The sequence below is a fragment of the Lactuca virosa genome, chromosome 1, assembly GCF_052849685.1.
Source record: "Lactuca virosa cultivar CGN04683 chromosome 1, Lactuca_virosa_CGN04683_v6, whole genome shotgun sequence".
Lineage (NCBI taxonomy): Eukaryota > Viridiplantae > Streptophyta > Magnoliopsida > Asterales > Asteraceae > Lactuca > Lactuca virosa.
This window is the reverse complement of record NC_136426.1, coordinates 5,659,110-5,677,844: the sequence shown is the minus strand read 5'-3', so window position 1 is coordinate 5,677,844 and position 18,735 is coordinate 5,659,110. Positions and strand designations below refer to the sequence as shown.

Genomic DNA, 18,735 nt, shown 5'->3' with positions numbered 1-18,735 from the left:
AAGCAAAGAAATAGGAAGAAATGGATCTTTAACATATTTATCCTTAAAAAATAATGAGATAATTTTTTTTAATGATTTAAAAATGAAAGAGAAGATTTTTTTTTTCTTTTCTTTCATTTCCTCCTCCTTTCCTTACTTTTCATTTTCTTTTCTTTCGTTTCATTAACGCTGTGTTCTTGAGTTTAAAAATTGAGGAGAGGGAAGGAAAGGGATGGGAGAGGAAAAGAAAGGGAATGAGTAGGGAGGAGGAAAAAAAATCACCACACGCGTTCTCAAGTTGTAGGGGAGGGAAATGAATTTCACAGTCAAATGACGTTTTTAACCTTGGTTAGGGTTCATCGGCTTTGGCTTCATCAGAAGGAGAAGAAAAGAAGAAGTTGATGACAAGAAAGATGTGAAAAGGACAGTTGAACTAATCTTGATGGCAAGGAAAATATTGTGAGACAGACGATTCAACTAATCTTGACGGCAAAGAAGATGTGAGTCCTTGCCATTTTTGTTGCGGGTGGGAAGGAGGATGTAAGAAAGAAGGTGAAGAACATGGAATGGTAAAATTGATCATTCTTAGCGTTCCCTCCCAATCCGCCCAAAATTGGGCGGATGATTTTATGTGTAATATAGGTAAGATTTCCTCCCTCTACCACCTTTCTTTTCCTTTCTTTTCTCTCCCAAAAAAAACTAGAGAACACGTTTTCCCTTCTAATCCTTTCTAAGTTCTAACTCCTCCCTTTGCTTCCTTAAAATATCTCAAGAACAGAGTGTAAGTTTCCCTTGGTTTTAAACTCGAATTCAAAGTGTTAAAGGTTTGAATCTTCAGCATATTTTTTTAGGCCATAAATACACAGAAGGAAAATGTTATTATAAATAAAAGGGATAATGATATAAAAACCCTTAAGTTTGGTAAAAGTATGCAAATTTATCATTTTGTGTATTTTTGGTTCATTAAAGTTGGATGCTTGTAACCTTTTTTTTTCAATTTTACCGAATTTGCAGATTACCTCGTAAAATCGAATTTAAAATCGAATATTTGTCCTAAACTTAAGAGCTTTAATGAATCATAAAACAAAATATAAGGACTTTTATGAACCAGAAAAAATGATAAAACCAAACATTTATGTCAAAGCATAAAGGCTTTAAAAATAATAAAACCAAACATTTCTGACAAGTATAAAGGCTTTAAATAATCATAAATAAACAAAAGAATAAAATTGAAAAAAAAAATAGTTGCAAACATCCGCTTTAGTAAACCTAAAATCATCAAAAGAATAAATTTGTATATTTTTACCAAACTTAAAGGTTTTTATGTCATTATCTCTAAATAAAACTAAAAACCTAATAATATTAATGTTTTCGATAAAACCAACTAACATGCATGTTATCATTAAACGCAATTTGTCCACTAGAAAAAACCACCATTAATTGATGATTACCCTTTGAAGTTGAACCAGAGCCAGAGAAGTGAAAGGGAGACTTTGAAGTGAGTTTTGGGTCCCATCTGAGTCACCAACCAGGCATGCAAGCTTCCCATTTCATGAGTCCCTCGTCTCTTTAATTCAAGAATCAAAAGTCACTTTCTTGCTTTCTCATCCACACACACAAACACCCAAAAACACACATCACTCCTTTTCACATGTTAAACTTGTACCACATGCTTTCAATGTTGTACCATATGCCATAAAACTTGTACTTAATTATCTAGCATTTTTCTTTCTAGCCTCTGTAAAAGAATTAGTCTCTCATCAATGATCCAAGAAAATACTTGCAATAAAAGTTGTACAATAATAATACAATAAGAAAATTCTTACCCTAGGCTTCAAGTTTGTACCTCATTCCTTCATTAAATCAAAGTTGTACATTACTACAAACTTGGCCATATTCGATCATAAATCATACAAAAGTCTTTAAAATTTGTACCCCATGCAGTAAAAGTTGTACTTGACTATCAGATTCGGTTTTTCTTTAACCTTTTTATAGACCCATGGAGAATCATTACCAACAAAATCCTAGATAATACTTGAGAACGCCTTGATGGATGGGTATCAATTCAAACCTGCTTTCAATTTTCTCATTCCAACCCCACAACAAGTCAAATCCCAAGTACCAAATTACCCCTTCTTTCACACAATCTCAGAAAAAGCAATACACATCTCTCTTTTGAGTCTTTTCTTTTTAAGCAAAAATCAATGACAATGATTTTGCAACGACTGAATTAATTGTGTGCTTCACGGAGTAAAAGTTGTACACTCACTGGCAACAAGAGATTTTACATAAAGCCTAAATCTTTTTTTACCATCAACCATCATCATCATCATCAGGATTTCAGGAAACCAAAACTTATCTTCACAAAAGATTTCAAATTCCATTCCATTCCAACTGCAATTTTCCCTCGTCTTATCCTCTTTTTTACACGCAAAACACACCAGTAGACACAATCTTGAATAAAGTAAATTTTTTTTTTTTTTTTTAAAAACAGCCCCCTTTATCCCCAACCAAAGCTAGCTTAGCTAGATCAACGTGCAACTCTTAATGCACGATGCATTCAGAGAGAATCAAGCCCCAAGGCTTTAGCTTTCACCTTCAAAATTCTCAAGTAATTAATGGCTTCATCAAGAATTACCATGGCATCCTTCCCATTCCTCCCACCACCAGGAATCAGATTCTGAAGAACACTTATAGTCTCCCTCACTTTCTCTTTTCTTAACCTCTTACCCCCTGATTCCACATCCGCCACCCCATTCCCGCCATTATTCCCGCAGCTACTGAGCTCCGCCTCACCGGAGCAATTAACACCGGAGCTTGCTGTGTCCTCAAGGGAAACCGCATCATACTCTCCGGAATCCAGTTTCCGGCGTTTCCTACAATCCATCGAACTCGCTACTTCTTCAAGCCATTCATGGCTACCGAACCCCATCACCGGGGAATGCCCGGTACTCTGTTCATCCTCGTCTTCGGAATCATCGATTCCGTCGTCATCAGAATATAGCAATGCCTTGAGCTCTTCTGTATCCTCATGAAACGAATCCGAAGAACGGGTATCCTTGTGTTTTTCCATAACCAAATCCTCATTTTTCATTTCAAAGGTGAATTGTGGTTCCGGGAGGTGGTACGGAATCGGAATCGAGCTGTAAATCAGCGTGGTCCGATCATTCGATTGATCAAACACTAGAAACTTCTTCTGTACAGGTTCAGGAAGTTGTTCCGGTTTGCTGGCTGGAATTGCGAATTCCGGGGGGTTTCCGTAAGGTGAAAGCATGTTCCCCAAAGATGGAATGTTAATCCGGTGCCGGAAACCGGGAGCACTCGACAAATTTGGATCGATTTGTTGGCTTTGAAACCAGGATTCAAAACCCTTCTCCATTTAACCAAAGTTTGTCACCTACAACATGTTATGATAACAATAAGCATATGAATATGATAAAAGATTATTAAATTTTTAGATCAAGAAACTTACCAGGAGATGAACAGTGTCACGTGCGTATATAAAGATTTCTGAAAAACTTTAATAACGATGAAATAAAAAAATGCCAGCTTGATCACGAAGTGGAAAAACAGAACTACGTTACAGGTTTAAGCAAATGTCGGAAATACTCAGCCTGGAAAACAACATACACAACAATACAAGATTAGATTCATTTATTAAAAGATTTACAACTTACATTCTTTTTTATTACGACATCTTACATTAAAAAATCTATCCGGAATTGTTTTGTATTTGAAAATTGAAACACACTAGGATGCTATAAATATAATAAACAAATCAATTGAAATATTTTGCTTTTTTTTTCTTCATTTTGCATTTAACTAACCATGGTAAGAAATATATAAATTCTGGAAACAATATATAATCATAACAAACCTGACAATCTTGGAGAGGTTGAAAGCATGCAATAACTTTAACAACTATGGTGGCACTCCCATCAATTCCATTTTCGTGTTTCAACGCCCGGAATCTTGTTTGGCCGGCAGATTGACACACCATAACTACTTGCAAACCTTTGTATGAATTTTTACCCCCACAAAAGATCTCAACAACGATGACCCAAACAAATCAACACCAAAAAGATTCAATCTTGGTCAAGATTAAAGAACGGGATCGGGGTTGGTTCAGCTAATCCAACGGCAGTAGCAGGGGATGACGACAAAAAGATTAGTTCCCATGGAGAAATTTAACGATTTTTAAAGGGAGATGTTAATACTAATTTACTGATTTGATGGGGATTCCAAGGTTTAAATACTACAGAATCACGCGACAGTAGAGATTGAGGGAGATGACTTTACGATAAACGTCTACAGATAAGCTACACCACCGCATGCTGTGTTTGACCTCTTAGCTGTTTGAATATTCGAGAACAGAAAATCGACTGTAAAGAAACATAACAAGAAGACATAGTAGAAGTGAATAAGTAATTATGATTAAGATCCCGACGATGAAACAAGTAAGAAATATGTAAAATTGCATATATAGCTTTAATCAATTTCTTAACCGATTCAAATCAACATCTAAAGTTACTGGCTTCTGCCAGTAACTTTACCCGTTTGTTTTCAGCGTGTTTCAAGGCCTTTTTAAATAATTTCATGTAAAACAACAAAGTTACACTAAAAGAAACTTGTTGAAAACTAAAACATGCATACAAAGATTTATTCCCTTTGAAGAACTGATAGCATATAAACTGCATATTTCATACTAAATACAGCAATGATCAGAGATCAATTACAAGAAATAATAAGCTTGGATTTAAAACATGTATGGTTCTAGTAGTAATGAAACTCGGTTAATTCCAAAAATACAGCGATCCTGACTTTTAAAAACCGAAAATGGATAGAAAAAGTTCCCAGAAATTAAAACCCAGATCCCAAATTGGGTTATCTTGGAAACCCAGAAACCAAACAAACTGGATGAAAGTAAACTAAACGATGAATTTCACCAGAAAATCAGGAAAATGAGAGTGAAATTTGAACAAGTCTCAAAACATAATTACCGAATTGATTGCTCTTCAAAACCTACAAAATGATCAGAAGAATAACATAAAGACAAGATGGAGATTCATTAGAACTTACATCCCGACCCAATTCTTATATTTCCTAGTCTTCAAGGAGAGAACCGGACCATATAAAAATAAATATGAAACAGAACAAATAATGTTCATCGGAGAACAGAAAGTGAGAGAGAACTTTTGGCTGAAATCAGAAACCTGCTATCGATTAATCTTCAAAATCGAGAAGCCAACGAGAGAATTGGGAGACATTGAAGAGAAAAACAGAATGAACGTTCATCAGAAAACAGATCATTAGAGAGAAAACCTATTTCCCAAATCGATTGATCTCCACAACCCAATAGAGGATCAACAAACAGTAAAAACAAAAAACCGGGAGAGAGAAATTTACCTGACAACAATCTTGAAAATCCAATCCAAATCCCAAACACGATAATTTGCAAACCCCAGTAACAAAATCTGCTGAAAAAGGAAGATCCGAGCAGGAAGAGACGTAAAGAGAGTGATGGATAGGGTAAGGTGTGTGTGAGAGAGAGAGTCGTAAAAAGTTATATAGACATCAATGTCCTTGACCCCCGCGCGTGCAGGGAGAAGAAGAAGTATCTGTTGTATTTTGGTACGTGCGATTCGCACGCTTCGGTGCGGGTGCATTTATTACTCTATAATCATGTACGGGTGTTTCATAATTTTGACCCCGTTTTCGGTTGGAAGTGGGTCCATACGGTTTTTAACCTTTATACATAAACGATGAATAGGGTAAAAGTAGATATATTTTACATGCAATTTGGTAAAAATAGATGTTAGCAGAAGCTACTAAAATACCTGCTAGCGGATAGCCGGCAGTTGTAACTATTATTTGTTATATGAATATTTGGTAAAATTAGCCGGAAGCTTTTAAAATATATAAAATTACATAAAATGATAATTTTTTTTAAAAATAAGTAAATATATAAATATATTTTTAAGGATTATAGAAATTGATTTCAAAAGCTCAGTAGCGTTTTGTTAAACGCTACATAAAGTAGCTTTTAGATTTGGAGCGTTTTATTTAAATTAAAAGTTAAATGTCCGTACTGTCAAACGAAGTTTCTTGTTTAAACTGGAACGTCTTGTCAAAAGCTAAAAGCTAAAAGCTCTCAAACGCTCAGTGCCAAACACGCCCGAAATTACCCAGGTTAAAATCTGAGTTTCTACGATGCAAATTGTAGATATAACACGTGTCACTGGTAAGGAAAAAAAACTTGACAAAATTGTAAAAATTGTTATAATTTCGTGGTTTTGATCTAAAATTTTTTGATGGTTCCCCAATCCTCCAAAATTACATTTTCTTATTGGTTTTGGTCTAGGCCTGACAATCATCGACACGACGCGAAGATAAACGGGTTTGTGTTTAGTTTTTCAACTCGCTAACCCGTTTATTAAACGGGTCGTATATAGGTTTGCCAAAAAACATACGGGTTGACCCGCCAACCCGTTTAGGATTTTAATAAAAAAATTATATACTTTATAAATGTATTAAGTAGTATTCTATTAAATAGGATCTGATCTTTATCTTCCTTACGGTTATTGACACATGACCCTTAACCTGTTAACCATTTTCACCATGTTTTCCCTAAATAATCTCATAAAGACAAAATCGAATAAGTCTTTTCCCTTTAGCCTTATACGCATACGACGACATTGATGAACGACTAGATTTATCTATATTTGTATCAATGTTCTAGTTTGAACATGTTTGCATGAATGTTTTAAATTTTCATTTGGATGTTTGAGACTTGAGTTTTCTAAACTTAGGATAAGTTTGCATCTTTTTAAATTTATGAAATTTATTCATGTTTAATTATTAATTTTATTTATGGAATATGACCCACGAACCCGAATTTGACCGATGAACCCGCCTACCCAAATCTGACCGACGAACCTACGAACCTGAATCTGACCCATGAACCTGAATTTGACCCGTCAACCCATGAACTGATGGGTTTTAGCATAACATACAATCTTCTGTGTGCATGCAACCCTAAAAAGATCTATTTCTTCTCTAATTGAACATACCATATGAACAACAACATGCAAACCCTAGATCTATAGATAATAATCGAAAATCATAAAATAAAGGTTTATGAAACATACATTTGATTGTTATATTGTAAAATCAATCCAAATCCTTGTAGATCTTGAAGCTTGAGAGCAAGTATCACAAGTGTAATACCTCTAATGAATCACAAACACACTTAGCAAGAGGATGAGATATGAGAGGGAGGAGGATGCTTCAAATTTCGGCTACAACTCTCTAGGGTTTCTAGTGGCCGAATTCATCAAGGGTATGGGTCTTTATATAATGAGGTGACTTAGAGTCAAAGCTAGGGTTAAGAGTAGGAAACCCTAATTGCTTTGCTTAAGGACCAAGCACGCCTTAAACCTTCCATTCATAAGCCCTTGGATGAAAATTCTAGAGCTTCTCTAGAAGGTTCTCGTCCAAGCCTCTTTAGGAGGGTTCTAGAGCTTCTTCATCACTATCAATAAATTACCAAACAGCCCCTGCATTTTTCATTAATTCAATTAATCCCAAAATTAATTTCAATTAATTTTTGATTAACTATTAATTAAATAATATGATTTATAATTAATATATTATTTCCATAATACATTAATAAATCATTCATTTCAATTTATTAATCAAATTAATAAATTTTTCCTCTTTCTCAATCAATCATCATGTCTAGTTGCTAGTATGAAGGCAACCCAAAAGGACTGTGTTAATATCAATTCAAGTATATACCAATTATAGTTATGGGCTTAGAGACATAATCCAACAGTTTCCCACTTAGATAAGTTTAATAACTATAATTTCCAGTATAACTTCAAAAAAATGATTCGCAAATTGTAGCCCTCAAAGTCGTTGTCGAACTCTGACCTAGTCAGTAATGTGTCCTAAGATAAGTGATCATATAATCCTCCGTTCTGCAAGATATCATGTGGACAAATGAAATGGAACTGAATCAATCTCATTGTCCAATCATTTGTTTCTCGATTTCCGATTTGTAATGACAAAGAACTACAATCGAACACATCAATTTAGTCATGGTCGGGCCCAACACATAAATCAACACCAAATCATCGAGGGCCAAGATATCGCTTTTTCCCATTGGGGAAAAGGAACATATAAACTTTGACTTATATGCTTGTACTATTTATTCATCAATCAAGCACAACAATACGCTTTATAACATTAAGTTACTGATGTGTTTGCGTATCATCAATGCACAACTAACTCGTAAACAACAACTCATATATCTCCGTTTATAGGTTATAAGATATTATCGTCTCAGAATTACTCGTGATAAATTCCATGAAGTAATTCCCTGAGCGTGGGTTAATCCAATACTTAAATCCCCATTTTAAAAGTACTCATGAATACTGCAGCAAACCTTTGCTATGTCTAAAACACTTAGACAATCTACAGTCCAATTCATGACAATCTTGATTTATACTTGCTTCCAAAAGTATGATCGACTGTGGATGTTTGAATAATCCAATTATTCGGGAAGTTAAACATGCAAAATGAAATACAATAATAAACAATTGACAAAAGATAGTAAACAATACTCATAAACAAATCTCCATTATTTATTCATCGAATGCTAATTACATTTATTTGTTACAAGTTTCTAAATATCTATCTAACAACTAAAACTACTATCATCCTTCATACCAATGCTCCTTGCATGTTGAACGTGCTTAACCCTACTCAGACCCTTTGTGAGGGGATCTGCAAGATTCTCTTCTGATGATACACTCTTCACGAGGAGGTTTCCTTCTTCTACTCTATGTCTGATAAAGTGGTATTTTCTGTCGATACGTCTAAATCTTCCTTGATCTCTTGGTTCCTTGGTTAAGGCAACCACTCCTTCATTATCACAGAAAATCTCCATTAGCTCCTTTATGGTTGGCACAACTTCAAGGTCTCCGATGAAGTTCTTCAATCATATAGCCTCCTTCGATGCTTCGCTTGCCGCTATATACTCTGATTCACAAGTAGAATCAGCCACAGTCTCCTTCTTGGAACTTTTCCAAGTTATTGCTCCTCCATTAAGGGTAAATACTCAGCCAGACTGAGAACGAAAGTTGTCTCTGTCTGTCTGAAAACTGGCGTTACTATACCCGGTTACTCTCAAGTCATCACTGCCACCAAGCACAAGGACCCATTCCTTAGTTCTTCGCAGATACTTAAGAATATTCTTAACTGCTATCCAATGAGCTCTACCCAGATTTCCCTGATATCGACTAACCATACTCAAAGCAAAAGCCACATCAGGGCGAGTACATGGCATATCATACATGATCGATCCAACGGCAGAAGCATATGGAACTCGACTCATTTCTGCTATCTCAGCATTAATACTCGGACTCTGAGTCTTACTCAGTTTGGTATTGCTCTGGATAGGCAACTCTCCTTTCTTGGAATTCTCAATGCTAAACCATTTTAACACTTTATCCAAATATGTACTCTGACTAAGTCCAATTAGTCTTTTACTCATATTCCAAATATGGAATCCTTATCCCTAGGATATAGGCAGCCTCTCCTAGATCCTTCATAGGGAAACACTTTCCAAGCCAAGACTTAACTTATTGCAAAGTTGGAATGTCGTTTCCTATAAGGAGTATGTCATCAACATACAACACTAGGAAGGTTACTATTGTTGGGTTTTGAGCACTATAACACTCATATGGTGCACATACAACCCAAGATGCTTTGGATCTAAGTTTTCTCTCATTATACATGCAATTTCATTTTTCCAAAGAATATACCCTAGCTAGCATGCAATTGGAGATATACAACATAAAAACTAGTTATATGAATACCTCTTAGTGTAGCTTGTAGTTCTTGGCCTTTCAAGAGCTTAGCACCTCAAATGTGATGCCTCTAATGTATCACAAACACCATGAACAAATGGATGATAATGAGAGAGAGGCTAGGAGTACACAAAATCGGTTACGGTTCTTCTTGGAACGATTAGGTACCATTTTGGAGTGTTAGGGGTTACATATATAGTGTGGAATTCCTAGGGTTTCAACTTATAAACCCTAATTCACTTCCTTAGGCTTTTAATCCAATAATCCATATGATAAGCCCTTTGGACTAACTCTTCATGGACTCCCACATAGAATTAGTCCATCCTAATCAACATGGATCATTAGCCCAAACTATATGTATTACTGATTTACCTAATCAGTCCCCGTTAATTTAATTAGTCTCTTTTGATCACTAAATTAATTCCAAATTAATTCCTGATCAATACCAATTAAATATGATTTCTTAATTAATATATTATACTTATAATATATTAATAAATCACAAATAACCTCTTTCTCAAATATCCATCCTATCAAATTGTTCTGGTGAAGGCAACCCAAAAGGACCATGCTACTATTGGGTCAAGTACATACCAATTATAGTTATGGGCTTAGACACCTAATCCAATAGTCTCCCACTTGGATAAGTCTAATAACTATAATTGCAAGCACAACTTCAAAATCCGATTAGCAATCATAGCTCTCAAAAGCCGTTGTCGAACTCTGATCTTATCAGTAACGCGTCCTTTAGATAAGGGATCATATATTCCTCCATTATACAAGATATCGTATGGACTGAGACATGGATTTTAATCATTCTCTTTGTCCATGTGTTGTTTCCCGATTTCCGATTTATGACGACTGACTAATTGAACAAATCAAATCAGTCCAGGCTTGGCCAAGTGCTTAGGGTTGTCATCACTAAATCATCGAGGGGCCCACAAATATCGCTTTTATCCCTCATTAGGTAAAAGGAACGGATAAACTTCGACTCATATGCTTGCTCAATTTACTCATCAAATCACACACAACAATGCGTTTACGCATCATCAATGCACAACCAACTTGTAAACAACAACTCATATGTCTCGGTTTAAAGACTATATGATATTATCGTCTCACAATCACTCGTGATAAATTCCATGAAGTGATTCATATGAGCGTGGGTTTAATCCAATACTCAAATCTTATTTCAAGAGCACTCATGAACGTTGCAGCAAACCTTTGCTATGTCTAAACACTTAGACAATCTACAAGCCAATTCATGACAGTCTAACCTCATAGCCTACTTCCAAATTATGATAGACTGTGGATAATTCGAATAATCATATTATTCTGGAAGTCAACACATGCAAAATGAAACAATAGTAAACAATTGACACAAGATAGTAACGTTACTCATAAATAAAACTCATTTATTCAATCATCAAATGGCAATTACATTTTATCTATTACATGTTTCTAAACAACTATCTAATCACTAAAACTAATATCATCCTTCACACCAATGCTCCTCGCATGCTGTAAGAGCTTAACCCTACTTAGACCCTTCGTAAGGGGATCCACAAGATTCTCTTCTGACGATACCTTCTTTACTACTAGGAGCCCCTCTTCTACGCGATGTATGATGAAGTAGTATTTTATGTCGATGTGCCTGGATCTCCCATGATCCCTCGGTTCCTTGGTTAAGGCAACCGCTCCTTCGTTATCGCAGAAAATCTTCATAGGCTCCTTTATGGCTGGTACAACTCCGAGGTCTCCAATGAAGTTCTTCAACGATATCGCCTCCTTTGATGCTTCGCTCGCTGCTATGTACTCTGATTCACACGTTAATTCAGCTTCAGTTTCCTGCTTGGAACTTTTCTAAGTTACTGCTCCTCCATTCAGGGTAAATACCCAGCCCGACTAAGAGCGGAAGTTATCTCTGTCGGTCTGAAAACTGGCATCATTATACCCTGTCACTCTCAAGTCTTCATTTCCACCATGTACGATGACCCAGTCCTTCGTCCTTCGCAGATACTTAAGAATGTTCTTTACTGCTATCCAGTGAGCTCTACCAGGATTCCCTTGATATCGGCTAACCATGCTCAGCGCAAAAGCCACATCAGGGCGAGTACACGTCATAGCGTACATGATCGAGCCAACAGCGGAAGCATATGGCACTCGACTCATTTCCGCTATCTCAGCATCGGTACACGGGCTTTGAGTCTTACTCAACTTGGTATTGCTTTGGATTGGTAACTCCCCTTTCTTGGAATTCTCCATGCTAAAACGTTTCAGCACTTTATCCAAGTAAGTACTTTGACTAAGTCTTATTAGTCTCTTGCTCTTATTTCTTAATATCCTTATCCCTAGAATATAGGAAGCTTCTCCGAGGTCCTTCATAGCAAAACACTTCCCAAGCCAGGTCTTAACCTCCTGCAAGGTTGGGACGTCGTTTCCTATGAGTAATATGTCATCCACATACAACACTAAGAAGCTAACTATACTCCCACTAGCTTTGACATATACGCAGGACTCATCCTCGCTTCTCGAAAAACCAAACTCTTTGACTTTCTCATCGAAACAAAGATTTCATCTGCGAGACGCTTGTTTCAATCCATAGATGGATTTCTCAAGCTTATACACTCTATTCGGGTACTTCACATCTACAAAACCTTCTGGCTGATTCATGTAAACATCCTCAGCCAACTTCCCATTAAGGAAAGCGGTTTCGACGTCCATCTGCCATATTTCATAATCATAAAATGAAGCTATGGCCAGTATAACCCTTATAGACTTGATCTTGGCTACTGGTGAGAAGGTCTCGTCATAGTCAACCCCCGGAGTTTGAGTGAAGCCCTTCGCAACCAGTCGTGCCTTGAATGTGTGTACTTTCCCATCCATATCGGTCTTCTTCTTGAAGATCCACTTGCACCCGACCATCTTACGACCTGGTACATTGTCAACCAAGTTCCAAACTTGGTTGTCATACATGGACTGAATCTCGCTGTCTATCGCCTCTTTCCACTTTGCAAACTCTGGGCTTGCCATGGCTTCCTTGTAATTGTTAGGTTCATCCATATTTATTAGTGTACTATCACTAATAAACGTATCACCCTCAGCAGTTATATGGAAACCATATAATATGGGCGGAACACTAACTCTACTGGAACGTCTAAGAGGTACGGATTCGTCAATTGGTTCAACAGGAGTTTCCTCCTCGGGTTGAGCGCTAGTGTTTGAGGTTCCTTCATCACTTGATTCTTGAATCTCTTCAAGGTCAATTTGCCTCCCACTGTCCTCTTGGTATATGAGTTCTCTCTCTCTCTCTCTCTCTCTCTCTCTCAGAAAACCCCTCTCCTCGCAACGAAGATAACATTGTCACTCGGTCTATAGAAGAGATATCCAAAGGACTTTTGCGGGTAGCCGATGAAAATACATCGCTCACTATGAGGTTCAAGCTTGTCGTGAGTCTCTCGTCTTACGAAAGCCTCGCAACCCCAAACCTTGATATGTGCCAACGAGGTAACCTTCCTTGTCCACATCTCGTGAGGTGTTTTGGCAACCTTCTTAGTTGGGACTAGATTAAGGATATGGGCGGCAATCTCTAAGGCATACCCCCAAAATGAGATAGGTAACGAAGCTCGACTCATCATGGAACGAACCATGTCCAACAAAGTTCGATTGCGCCTCTCAGCCACACCATTCAGCTGCGGTGTCCTAGGCGGCGTCAATTATGAAACAATTCCACATTCCTTAAGATAGTCGTGGAACTCGATACTAAGATACTAACCACCTCGATCGGATCGGAGCATCTTTATTTTCCTGGCCAATTGATTCTCCACTTCTTTCTTAAACTCTTTGAATTTTTCAAAAGTTTCTGACTTATGCTTGATTAAGTAGATATAACCATATCTGCTATAATCATCGGTAAAAGTCACATAGAAGCGATTTGCATCCCTTGTGGTGGATCTAAGGGGCCTACATACATCGGTGTGTATAAGATCCAATAATCCCTCGCCCTTTCATAAGTGCCAGTGAAGGGTGACTTAGTCATATTTCCAAGTAAACAAGACTCGCACATGTCATCGGACCTAAGGTCAAATGACTCCAATACTCCATCCTTTTGGAGTTGGGCTATGCGCTTCTCGTTGACATGTCCAAGAAGACAATGCCACAAGCATGCCTTGTCCCAACCATTGGACGAATCAATATGCAATACATTATTTCCTAAGTCGTCTACAACCATCACAGTTTCATATATACCATTACAAGGCAATGCTTCAAAATACAAAGTACCATTAAGGAAAGCATTAATAGAACCAATTTCATTATTAAATGAAAATCTAAAACCTTGTTTATACAAACCATGAAATGAAATAATATTCCTTGTCATTTCTGAAGAGTAGAAACAATTATTCAACTCTAAACCTAACCCACTACTAAGCAGTAGAGAATAAACTCCAATCTTGGTGGCAGACGACGCTTTCCTATTCCCCATGATCAAGTTCATATTCCCGTGTTCCACATCCCTACTTCTTCTTAGACACTGCAAATCAGAACAAATGTGAAAACCACATCCTGTGTCAAGGACCCAAGAACTAGCATGTGATGAGTTATTAGATTGAATAGTGTAAATACCTGCGAAGGTGGGATTTATCTTTCCATCCTTGATGTCTTGCAGATACTTCGGGTAACTTCGTTTCCAATGCCCCTTTTCATGACAGTGGAAGCACTTTGCATCTTTTGGATTAGACGAGGGAGCAGCAGAACCACCTTTTGTTCCACTTGAAGAAGAACCATCATGAGACTTTCCCTTGTGGCTCTTAGAAGGAGCTTTCCTTTTCTTCCCTTTCCTTTGCCCAATAGCCAAGACAGGGGCAGCAGGAGTAGGAGTTGATGCGACAGCTTTGCCTTTCAAGCCAATTTCAACAGTTCTTAACAACCCTTGAAGTCTGCTCAAGGTGACTTCCTCCTTGTTCATATGATAAGTCATCTTGAACTGATCATAACAAGAAGGCAAAGAGTGGAGAATAATATCAATCACCAACTCTTCGTCAAAACTGACATTCAACTTGAGCAAACAATCCACATACCTTTGCATTCTTTGCAAGTGGGTCGTAATGGACTCTACATCCTTCATTTTGGTCGTGATTAACGAGGCAACTATCTCATACCTCTCTTGACGTGCACTTTGATGGTACTTTTCCATCAAATCTTGGTGCATGTCATAAGGCCAATAGTCATCGTAGAACTTTTGAAGCTCGGGAGTCATAGTGGCTACTATGATGCACAACACCTTTGTCACTTCTTTGCGTCGAGCCCTATACTCGGTGATTTCTTTGGGGGTAGCAGTAGTTTCGTTTATCTCGATGAGTTCCTTGTCGAGAATTTCTTCCTTGTCCTCATTGTTGGATTTGGTGTCTAAGCCCATAACTATAACTGGGATGTACTTGACCCAATTGTAGCATGGTCCTTTTGGGTTGCCTTCACCAGTGCAATTTGATAGGATGGACTTTTGAGAATAAGGTGATTATGATTTATTAATATATTACAAGTATAATATATTAATATGAAATCATATTATTTAATTAGTATTGATCAAGAATTAATTTGGAATTAATTTTGTGATCAAAAGAGACTAATTAAATATATGGGGATTGATTGTGTAAATCAATGATTCTAATAGTGTGGGCTAATGATCCATGGTTATTTAGAATGAGCTAAACCAATGAGATAATCCATGGAGGTTAACCCATGGATCCTAAGTAATATGAAAGGCCATTAGGGTTTACAAAGTGTAACCCTAGCATTTTCCACACTATAAATAAACCCCCTAGAGCCAAAATCGTAAGACACAACATTCTAAGAGAGTGAAGTTGATTTTGTGCTAAGTAACTTGTTCTCTCAAGCCTCCTCTTGCATATTGGTGTTTGTGAACCATTAGAGGCATCACACTTAGGGTGCTCAAGATTTCAAAGGTCAAGAACTACAAGTCCTTCTAAGAGGTTAGTCATCTAACTAGTTGTATTGTTCATTTGACAATTTGTATGCTAGTTAGGATATATGCTTTGGAAAGTTGAAAATATGCATGTATAATTAGAGAAAACATAGATCCAAAGCATTTAGGGTTGCATGTGCACATTAGGAGTGTTATAGTGCTCAAAACCCAACAGTGGTATCAGAGCCTAGGATTGTTTTCTGTTATACTTGATGCTTGCTAATTTTCAAAGTTGAAAAAATCGAATTTCTGGCCTATGACTGATGAACTCGCCGAGTCCATGAACAGACTCGACGAGTCCACTCAGTAAAACATCAACTCGTCGAGTCCATGGCTCTGTGTGCAGAATTTCGAGGTTTTTGGCCTGGATTGGATTGGGAACACTACCACAAACTGTTTTGGATCATTAAAAATGTTTTTTTTTCGATTTGGTAGTGCTTATCCTCATCCAATTACAATATAATTGTCAAAGTTTTGAGAAAATTGTTGTTTTATATGATAAACAAATTTGCTTGTAAATTGTTGACTTGGAATTATCTTGTTTATGAGTTTACTTAGATTTGTCTTGATTTATATGATAATTTTAGTTGTTAGTAATTGATCTAAATAATATTTGATGACCTCCATAACTTGTCCTCAAGTTATGGAAAAATAAAAAGTCTTTTCTTAAATGTTTTAATGAACTCCATAACTTGTCCTCAAGTTATGGAAAATCAAGAGTCTTTTCATAAAACACACATTAAACTCATAAGTTATGAATATGAAGAGTTTTGACAAGTTTCAAAACTTGCCCTCAAGTTTTGGAATTTGTAAAGTCTCATTAATGAAATTTTAATTCCAAACCATAGAGTTCAAAAAGTTAAAATTCTACTCTTATACTTTATAATAATATAAGTCTAATAATATATATATATATATATATATATATATATATATATATATATATATATATAAGACAAGTCGGTCTTACCGTTAGTAAGCCTCATTCACGAAGCCGGTCTATAAGGGGGGGTATAAGGTTACTGCCTATAAAATGTCGGTTTAATGGGTGTCCACTCTCACCCACCGCTTCCTTGACTGGTGGAGGGCCGTTAGCCGAACGGATAGGATAGGACATTAATTATCCCTCATTAAAAGTATAATGATAAATATAAAGTAACTAAAATTTTATTAAATTCCCAATCTTAGTTACTTTAGGAAAATGTGAAAATGGTGTTAATCCATGAAATTACACTTTGCACCTTGTTAAGTCGTTAGTGGAGCGTGTGTGGTTAACCTACACACTAATCTGGGACTGACAATGTGTGGCAAAGGGTAGCTTGATGTTAATCTGAAACATCCCAAAAAATACAGCCCTAAAATTTCGTTTTAAACCATTAATAAAACCATAAATATCCTGATCATATAAAAGTCATAAGTCATGTATCAAAGTCACATGTCAAATATATCAGAGTATAAACATCCTAGACTAAACAAATGGTGTGTGCACATCAATCATCCGAGCTCCTCTTTTGAAAGCCGAAGTTCCTGAAACCAAAACTGAAAACTATAAGCACGAAGCTTAGTGAGTCTCCCCAAACTACCACATACCATACACATGTCATATAACAAATAGCATAACTTTGGGACTACTCCCAACTGCATCGGGACGAACCCGACATCGGCTTACCCGGCATCGGGCTTACCCCGGCATCAGACTACGTCTGGCATCGGGCTCACCCCGACATCGGGCTTGCCCTGGCATCGGGCTTACCCCGGCACATACACAACATAACATATATCATAACACATAACATAATCATATAACCTGCATCGGGCTTACACCGACATCGGACCGAAGCCTGGAACATATAACATATAACATATAAACTAGAATACATCGGGCTTGCCCCGACACATAACATATAACATGCATGAATCACAAAGACATCAAGCATACATAACTACTTCTCGGGACCGCCCCGACATCGGACCGAAGTCCGGAACATATAATCTGCATCGGGCTAACCCCAGCATCGGGCTTGCCCCGGAACACATAACACATAACGTGCATGAATCACAAAGACATCAAGCATACATATACTCTTCTCGGGACCGCCCCTGCATCAGACCGTAGTCCGGAACAACTAACATCTAAACGGGCCGGCATTGTGGCCTTAGACCCGTTCTTACTGGAAGAGAACTCACCTCTCAAACTGGATGTTGAACTCGCGTGTGAGGAATCTCTGCTGGCTGCTCCCACGACTCCCCGGCAAACTCTATACAATAATACTTAGTCAGAAAACTGAGAATCCTTCTAAGGGTAAAATGACTGTTTTACCCCTTTTTGATCTAATTTGGGCCATGACCTAGGCCCAATCCTTTCTAGTCCTTCCAAACTCATTAAAGCCCATTAAAGTCTCCAAATGGCCCAATTTTCTAAATTGGGCCCAACTCCTTAAATAGGCTTTCCTCTCAAGCTCAACTAGTCCTTGTGCCCTTGACTGACTTCTGAAGGCCCATCACGACCCAACTACTGCTATGTCCAAATCATGGCCCAATAACATAAAGCCCATTGTTTGAGCGTACGCTGAGCGTACCCTTCTGTACGTTGCGCGTACTACTCGAATGGCTTGTATGATGTGTGTACTAGCGTGTACGCCCAGCGTACTCTCCTGTTAAGCCATTTTCTCCAAAACTGCTTAATCCCTTAAGACACTACGTCCAAACTACAGATCTGAGTCCAATACTTCATCCTAACCCATAAAGTCGATCACTTGGTGGCTTGCAAACCACCAAATGAACCCAACTCGAAAAATAGCAATAAACTTCCATGTAAATGGCTAAATCTCATGCATGGCTACATAAAAGCCTCAAAGCTTGCAACTTTACTGCTAAAGGAACACTTTGAGCTTCAAGGGT

General features: G+C 37.4%; 1 protein-coding gene across 1 annotated transcript; it reads right to left on the bottom strand.

The window, feature by feature from the left end:
- Nucleotides 1-1,807: 1,807 nt before the first annotated feature.
- Nucleotides 1,808-5,576, bottom strand: LOC145131908 (transcription factor SAC51-like). Its single transcript, XM_079066551.1, has 4 exons — nucleotides 5,386-5,576; nucleotides 3,857-4,361; nucleotides 3,452-3,593; nucleotides 1,808-3,376 (listed from the first exon to the last, which is right to left on the bottom strand). The coding sequence occupies exon 4, from the start codon at nucleotides 3,356-3,358 to the stop codon at nucleotides 2,540-2,542; it is 819 nt and encodes a 272-aa protein (XP_078922677.1). The 5' UTR covers nucleotides 3,359-3,376; nucleotides 3,452-3,593; nucleotides 3,857-4,361; nucleotides 5,386-5,576; the 3' UTR covers nucleotides 1,808-2,539.
- Between the last annotated feature and the right edge of the window lie 13,159 nt (nucleotides 5,577-18,735).

Bases quoted from the DNA above. Each gene is read 5' to 3' on its own strand.
- LOC145131908 (XM_079066551.1), bottom strand. From the start codon at position 3,358: ATGGAGAAGGGTTTTGAATCCTGGTTTCAAAGCCAACAAATCGATCCA.